Source organism: Pseudophryne corroboree, chromosome 2 (genome assembly GCF_028390025.1).
Source record: "Pseudophryne corroboree isolate aPseCor3 chromosome 2, aPseCor3.hap2, whole genome shotgun sequence".
In the NCBI taxonomy this organism is placed as follows: Eukaryota; Metazoa; Chordata; class Amphibia; order Anura; family Myobatrachidae; genus Pseudophryne; species Pseudophryne corroboree.
The window spans coordinates 110,256,338-110,265,207 of record NC_086445.1 but is presented as its reverse complement, the minus strand read 5'-3'; the positions used below and the strand labels follow the sequence as shown (position 1 = coordinate 110,265,207).

The 8,870-nt window shown below is 45.7% G+C and overlaps 1 protein-coding gene across 1 annotated transcript in view; it reads right to left on the bottom strand.

Annotated features, from left to right (window-relative positions):
* Positions 1 to 221: 221 nt before the first annotated feature.
* The window catches only part of POGLUT3 (protein O-glucosyltransferase 3), a 28,754-nt gene continuing 20,105 nt past the window's right edge, over positions 222 to 8,870 (bottom strand). The window contains exons 5-8 of the mRNA XM_063951597.1: positions 6,713 to 6,909; positions 5,521 to 5,715; positions 4,444 to 4,548; positions 222 to 834 (exon numbers count right to left, since the gene is read on the bottom strand). Of these exons, the coding sequence (XP_063807667.1) occupies positions 709 to 834; positions 4,444 to 4,548; positions 5,521 to 5,715; positions 6,713 to 6,909 (623 nt within the window). The 3' untranslated portion in view covers positions 222 to 708. The remainder of the gene's footprint in view (positions 835 to 4,443; positions 4,549 to 5,520; positions 5,716 to 6,712; positions 6,910 to 8,870) is intronic.

Sequence of the window (8,870 nt, the reverse complement as noted above, 5' to 3'; positions counted from 1 at the left end):
TAGGGTTCCAAACCAAGCCCACCCAGCCACAGAAACAGGTCCAAATTACTAGACTGATTATATACATGCATGGCTGAAGAGCACAGACTCATAGTTGTGCCTTTAATAAAACACAATCACCAGAAGCTGGAAAATCTCCTAAATAGCTTCCCCAGCATTCATTTTGGTCTTAAAATAATCTTTTAGCTACAACTGAACAAATGACAAGTCATACAAAATCATCCATTTATTATAAATTTATTGTACAAAATAGTAAATAGAAATCTGTACATTGTCAGCAGCATTGAAACAGTCATAAACAATATCACAATGTCCTTCATGGTTGCTACTGCGTCTATGCTTTCCTCTCCTCCAATGGGAGGTTATCATAGAACATGGCATCTCCCTCCAACTGGCTCAGAGCTACATTTCCTGCATAGTCCTTCAGAAGGTATCTCCCCCCTGAGTCCAGCCCTCAGTGCTTATTGGGTTGTATCACATTCACTGCCGATTTGAATACAATTATTGCTGAATGTGCATCAGACTGTGACACTGCAATAGCAATTGCTGCAGTCACATGGAATGTTCTCAATGTGGAATTGTACTGTACATGACTGAAGCCAGGTAACACCTCTAATGTCTGCACCTGGACACTGCAGAACCGCTTTACAGTACAGCCAGATAAGGGCCACGTCCCATTTCTCTCCCTCACTACAGGAGAAATCACTCTTACAGCTCTTCTTTATTCATCTTCTTTCTGTGACAGCTACACACCGTAGTACTGTCATCTGGCTGAGGAACGTGCTCCATTTTATCCCGGATCTCAGGGCGACTTGTTTGGCGCTCAGCATACATCTGAAAAATGTTGATATTTACTATCATTATGGCCACAGACGCATGAAAACCATTAATTATGTTGCAATAAGGAGGGCAGGGATGCACTTTTAAAAAAAGCACATAAAGGCAGTTTATATTGTTAAAAGAAAGTGGGGGAGATTTATCAAGGCTTGGAGTGGGAGAGAGATAAGGTACAAACCAATCAGCTCATACCTGTCATTTTTCAAACACAGCCTGTAAAATGATACAAGCTGATTGGTTGGCACTTTATCTTTCTCCAAGCTTTTGATACATTTCCCCCTATGTCTTTTATGAAAACATGACCCATCGTCACAAGCATTATAGCTACAGTAGGTTAAATGAAAGTCTCGTACAGGTAATTGATACTAGGCAGGGTAGTACATTGGGCCTGATTCATGTTTGTAAGTAAAGCAAAAAAGGAAGCACCTGGGTAAAACCATATTGCACTGCAGGCGGGGCAGATACACAGTAATACATGCGGACAGAAGCAAGGTTATTTGATGATGGGCTTATATTACATCTATACTCTGTGAGTGCACTGTTTTGGGGACCCCCCCAAGAATTCCACCACTTCTATAGGGGTGCTTTACCGTAATAATTTCTATTGCACAAATTCCCCTCAAAACTGTAATACACGAGGATCTTTGTGTTTTTCTCTGTATTTTTCCCATACGGAGATCGAGAAATGGGGAACAAACTTCCAACATTAATCCAAGGGAAGTAATGATAATGTATATTCCAAGCGCAGCTGTACAACAATAGAGCTTCTTTTTTCAGATGTAACATGTGCAGAGAGTTAGATTTGGGTGGGCTTTGTCCCAATTGAAATCTAAATTGCAGTGTAAAAATACAGTTGTCTAACATTTGTGGGTTACATACAAAAGCAGCCAGTATTTATCCTGCACAGAAACAATAACCCATCCAAATCTAACTGTCACTGCACATCTGTTACATCTGCCCCACCTGCAGTGCAACATGGTTTTGCATTAGGTTTGATAAATCTCCCCCTGACAGGTAAGCTGTGATGTAATAACAGGATTATATGTTGACATTCATAATGCTGGCATAGTCATAATGACAGAATTTACATTTACCATGCAGACATTCATCGTGTAGACACCGATGAAATGTTGACACGTCAGAATGTCAACAAATAGTTCCTAATGTCAACATTCTTTGAATGCTGACATCATACCTGTCGACATAATGATTACATCCTATTTACACAGACCACAGGGGCACACTGCTTAGCTTACGGGCCCACGCCTAGCGCTACCAGCTTATAAGTATCAGCAGCAGAAATGACTGTCTTCAATGTGAGTTCTGCACCCGACCATCACCCTCCTCCTCATCATCATCACCCTCCTCCTCATCATCATCACCCTCCTCTGCTCTGATAGCCCTGGATGTGTAAAGGACACAACATGGGGGGTAATTCAGAGTTGATTGCAGCAGCAAATTTGTTAGCAGTTGGGCAAAACCATGTGCACTGCAGGTGTGGCAGATATAACATGTGCAGAGAGAGTTAGATTTGGGTGATTTTTTTTGTTTCTGTGCAGGGTAAATACTGGCTGCTTTATTTTTACACTGCAATTTAGATTTCAGTTTGAACACACCCAACCCAAATCTAACTCTCTCTGCACATGTTATATCTCCCCCCCTGCAGTGCACATGGGGGGTCATTCCGAGTTGATCGCTCGCTAGCTACTTTTTGCAGCCGTGGAAACTCATAATCGCCGCCCACGGGGGAGTGTATTTTCACTTTGCAAGTGTGCGATCGCGTGTGCAGCTGAGCGGGATGAAAAAGTTTTTTGCAGTTTCAGAGTACCCCAGGACTTAGTCAGCCGCTCCAGTCCCGGAATTGACGTCGGACACCCGCCCTGCAAACGCCTGCGTTTTCCCTACCACTCCCAGAAAACGGTCAGTTGACACCCAGAAACACCCTCTTTCTGTCAATCTCCTTGCGAACGGCTGTGCTAATGGAATCGTCACTAGAAGCATTGCACAGCAACAATGCTGTTTGTACCCGTTTCTTCGCGCGTGCGCATTGCGGTGCAAATGCATGCGCAGTAGTAACCTGATCGCTGCACTGCGAAAATCGTCAGCGTGCGATCAACTCGGAATGACCACCATGGTTTTGCCCAACTGCTAACAAATTTGCTGCTGTGATCAACTCTGAAGTAGGCCCATAGAAAATACTTTCCTTTGCACGGTATAAAACGTAGGGTCGGACAGGCCTGGAGGCCGGATTTCTCAGTTTACCAGGAACCTCATAAAGTTCTTTAGATGGGTTCAATTTACAAAGCTCATTCAGTGCTCCTATTTCTCAGAAGCAGCAAATGCCATCTGGGAGCCATATAACAATCCGAGCGGAGGAACACTCTTATCCTGCACAGCAGGTAACTCAACCTGAGCGCATCTTGTTACAGCGGGAAATTACAGGCGGGGAAACATGCCGCTGTCAGTGTTCTGCATATCTGAGGTTTCCTACACAGCTGCAGTGTCCGGTGTGACATGAAACGAGAGGAACCGCACTGCAGATGTCAACATCCCAGGTACACTGTGCCTCTTAGCAGTGTGGGTTACCAACCAATCATCAGTAAATCTACTCACAGTCTGATATATACGGTTCTGTGCCCTGACATTTCACAGGAACTATAGTCAGAGATTACAGGTCACAACCCGACAGTCAGACTGTGTCTACTCTGCCTGTGCACAGCACATCAGGAAACTTACTGCACACCCCTCGTATCTAGTACAGTCTATAAAACGATAGCTAGAATCTGATTGGCTGCCATAGACAACACCTCCACTTCTTCTCTTTTGGAAGTTTGAAAAATCTTCCTCATTGCATCCTCAAGATACAGTAGTGACCTGTTAATGGCAATGAGAAACGTTTTGTCCTACTGGGCAAAACAAAAACTAATTGCATTCAGAGTCTACCCAGCATCCAGTTAGGGGTTCAGTATGATTTTCCCGATGGACGGGATTCCCGCGGTCAGAATACCGATAATAGCATCCCGTCCATCAGAATCCCAACAGCCCCCCATTAAGCCCCCTAACCCTCAGCTGTTCCCTACCCTAACCCTCCCTTGTGGGTGCCTAACCCCAACCCTCCCCGGTGCTGCCTAAACCGAACCCTTCCCGCTTGGTGTCTAACCCTAACCTCCCCTGCCAAGTGCCTAACCTGAACCCCCCTTTTAATGCCTAAACCTCCCCCACCCCCGAGCGCATCCCACTGAAAGAAAAATCGGGATTCAGGGGGTCAGTATTTATACGCCGGGATCCCAACGCCGGTTTTCCTCCTGCGGACGGGATTCCAGCGGCGGTATTTTGAACACTGGGATCCCATCCATTGGAAAGCTGACTGTATCCCCCAGTTAGGACAGACAAAGCTTCCCTATAGTGGTCAATAGGACCCACTGTTTGTAGTGCAAGAAAATGCAATGGGTGGGTGGGGGGGGGGGCTGTAGGGTGTGTTTGTCTACAATGATTCTAACAAGCAGCAAAGTCTGAAGAAGACTAATAAAAAAACTTACATAATGGACACAACACAAAAGGGTAAATGACAGGGCTGAGACTCCTATTTCTTACACAATTCCTCACCTGGAAGACTTTATAATAGTAGCAGTAGAGGCGGTGAGGCTGCAGCAGCTCTCGGGCCAGAGCCTGACCTTCCCTGGCAATCTTTCTTACTTTTTCATCATTTTCCTGGGGGGAGAAATTCGGTAGTAAAAAGAGAGAGAGGGAGAGATCACGTCATCCACCACCTCTAGCAATGGCAAAAACTGGGAGTGCAAATGGTTATAATTATGAAAGAAATTGTGCAAGATGAATATTAGATTAGCACAGCGCCTCAAACACTTTCCTGTATCACTGCGCCCCGAAGGAAAAAGTTTCTTATGCAGACATGGTTTCACGATTGGCGGCCACCAGCACAGGTTTTTCCTATTACATAGACTAGAAATATAGTGTCAGGGCTTGATCATTATAACACGGGTACGGTTGTGTCGTTCAGAGGTGAGAAATTGTTTATCCAGCCCCCCCTTCCCCCAAAGAAAAATGTTTAACCCATTGTCTAATACAAAGATTAAACGGGGTCGTCACATGTGCAATGTACCATTCGTGGGCACATTGTGTGATTTTCAGCACCCTGTCCATATCTGAATCAGGCCCATAGAGCGGGCACAGAGGGAGAAGGCACAACTAGGTCTGCTCTAAAGGTGGGTACACACTGGAAAAATATATCTGCAGAGCAAATGATCTGCAGATATATCTATGGACGGATCGGGCAGTGTGTTGAGCATACACACTGCCCGATCCGTCGGGGACTGACATCATGAACTGGGCGGGCGTGTACGCACGCCCGCCCAGTTCAGCTGTCAATCACCGCCGGCCGCTGCAGCATGTGTATGGACGGTCGGCCGACCGCCGTACACACCCAGCGACGCACCAATATATCGGTAGATATATTGTCCGTCGGCTGTGCTGCGGGGCCGACGCGATACGTATGTGAACGACGGAGTTCACAGATGTATCGGCCGTACACACTGGTCGACGGACCCGCGATATATCGGCCGTTCAAGAGAATGGCCGATATATCGGCCAGTGTGTACGGGCCTTTAGCCGGCACAGACATAAAACAGAACTAGCGCCCCCTCACATAATGCAGTGGCACCTTACCTTAGCCCACTGTATCTTCTCAATCAAATCTCCCAGGTTGCGTTTGATGGGGATGTAGTGTTTTCCTGGCTTAAGCAGACTGTAGAAGTGCTCGTAGTACGGAGAGTCCTGCTTCAATACCAGGCTGTCCCCCAACATGAGATAGGGAAACCTGTAGGCAGCCACCGTCCCATCCACATTCACCTGGTATTTGTACTGTGAAATACAGCAACATAAAGATACAAAACACACATAACTAATGAACTGCATATTTTCTTTTGCAATGGAGCAGATTTATATAGATATTTTTTATGTAGTCACCAGTTTTCTAAGGATCACCCAGCGCAACATATAACCCAATAGATGAGACGTTTAGCTGTAAGAGTAACTTATAGTAACTAAGCAAGATCTGCCTCCATCTCCTCATATGCTGAGGGCAGCCCAGCACAGTGCAAGGCCACCCAGCACGTGTGGTGCCGCCTCACGATGCCTCTGTAATAAAATTGCGGATGCCTCGATTTCAGGTTGACCCCTGTCATCGCAGCCTGGCTCCGCTGTCTGGAGGTCCGCCGCCATTTTGTTAAATCAGAGCGACTGCATGTCACGTCAAGCAGCCGCTCCAAAAATGCTCCCAGCAGCCCGCCATTTTACGTGAAACGCCACGCCAGCCCCCCCCTTTCCCCCGAACACCAGCCGCTGTCAATCACCCTCTAGGATGTGGCCGCAAGGTGTAAGGTCGCACACGCGCACTGCAGCCAGTGCATGTGTGCAGACCTGCTGAATGCAGCAGCTGCGTTGGGCTCTGAATGAGGGCCTTCATCGGTAAGTTGAATATTTATTGGTGGATTCAGAATTGCACGCACGTCACCCCCATCCATCCGCCTGCTTAATTAGCAGTCATCATTATCAAGCTTGCAAGAGGTGTGGCCAAAATCACATGGTTCTCTGCGTACACCCACAGAGCACTTAAATTATATGCGAATGCCCCATTGCTGCCGCCAGTTACTCCCATTAAGCAGAAAGTGGAGGTGCGCATGATCCGGTATCACCTGTAGTTGGGTATGCTTGGCTTGATCGAATGTGCAGTGCAACTCTAAATCAACCCCTTAAATTGTACGCAGATCAGAAAAAACCATAGTGAGCAAATGCAACATGGCATTAGAGGACAGAACGGTCACCATAAACAGAAACTACTCAACAAATGAAAACTCACTTTGAAGAAATCAAAGAATCCAATGAGTGGAGCTTTCCCCAACTCTTTCTCCAATTCCCGAAAGAAGAAGTAACCAGTGATACCAGCATCCAGCAGCTCTGGGTATTTCATAGACATTCGGACCAGCTGAAGACGTTCCTCCCGGCTGTCTCGTCCTCTGAAGAAGGCCTGTTCAGTTTTGTTGTCCCATGAAGGAGCTTAAAGATCACAGCAAAAAAAAAAAAAAAAAAAGTAAACTATTCACGTCTGCAAACAATCTGTACACTTTTCTCTCCCAGAATGTCCAGGAGACTCCTGAATTCCAGAGAGCACCCCTGAACCCCGGGAGAGTAGATCTCCCTCCCAGATCTTCCCTCGATTTCTAGTGAAATGGGAGGCCCCTTGGTAACACAATTTGGTTAATCAGCCTGACACTCTCCAGGCTGCTAGGTGACGTCTATCAAGTCACTGAGCGGAGTGATGTGGGGTGGTATGGCGAAAATAGCGTCATTATGACGCCGGTTCATACAAGCTATGCTGTCTGTGATCAGCTATTTTCTGCTAAATGAAAGGTAACCAGGGTCACAGCATTACCTCAAATATATTTCACGCCGATAGACGTGTGAGGCTATTGTGTATATTTTTGTGAATTTTATTCATAGCTCTGTGTTGTACTGTAGCTTTTAGTTTAGGCTTGGTGAACCTCATGACCAGGAATGCACATCATGTATTCATAACCTAGTTTTACATTACATTTTAAATTTCAATATCAATGGGGTCTATGTACTAAGCCTTGGAGACACATGGGGGGATATTCAATGGTTTGAAAAGTCAGTTGTGTGTCTGTTTTTTTCCTCTCTAATAGACATGAAAAAACAGACACCCAACCAACTTTTCAAACATTTCAATTACCCCCATAAAGTGGAGAGAGATAAAGGGCCTAAGTCAGAGTTGATCGCAGCAGCAAATTTGTTAGCAGTTGGGCAAAACCATGTGCACTGCAGGTGGGCAGATATAACATGTGCAGAGAGAGATAGATTTGGGTGGGGGGTGTTCAAACGGAAATCTAAATTGCAGTGTAAAAATAAAGCAGCCAGTATTTACCCTGCACAGAAACAAAGTAACCCACCCAAATCTAACTCTCTCTGCACATGTTATATCTGCCCCCCTGCAGTGCACATGGTTTTGCCCAACTGCTCACAAATTTGCTGCTGCGATCAACTCTGAATTACCCCCAAAGTACCAACCAGCTCCTAACTGTCACAGCCTGTAACATGGCAGTTAGGTGCTGATTGGCTGGCACTTTATCACTGTCCAAGGCTTAGTACATAGACCCCTCTGTCTCTGTTGATCTTGATAATCCCAGTAATAGGAATCCGCTGCTTTGTTTGAGTATAGAATCTCAAGCTGTTTCATGTAACACTACTTTAAGGGGCAGATTTTATTTACCGCGGGACTTACCAAGGGGCAGCAGCTCTACTTAGTGCTATTCAATTACTGCTGCTAGTATAGAGTCCTCGAATACAGACAGTGGCATCCCGACAGTGAACAACCTGACAGATTTTGGTAAGTATTTTAACACTAATCTTAATAAATGCCTCCCACAGCCTAACCCCAACCCACCCCTCCTGCAGCCTAACCCTAACTCACACCTCCCACAGCCTAACCCTACCCTCCCCCCCAAAATGTCACCCTGTCCTTGCACATCTTACACTCTAATCGTGCCTAACGTGAGTGGTTTGCCACGACAAGCACAAAAAAAATTAAAATTGCGGCATATTTGCACCCGCAATCCGTTCGCAGGTAGTCTGAACGTGGGCATATCTGTATGTACTAAGACATGTCGAGAGATAAAGTGGAGAGAAATAAACTACCAACCAAGCAGCGCTTAACTGCCATTTTTCAATCACAGCCTGTAACATGGCAGTTAAGAGCTGATTGGCTGGTACTTTATCTCTCTCCAAGGCTTAGTACATAGAGATCATTATCTCTTTCCAAACTTTGATAAATATTCTCTGTAATGGGTCGATGTACTAAGCCTTGCGGGGGTATCCAATAATCGGTGAAAAATAGTCGGGTCTGATTTTTCGCTATTTTTTGGGGCACTCCTTTAGGATACCCGAGAACATATCCATTCTTGCACAAAAAACACATAGGTTCAGCGAAACCTGTATTTTCT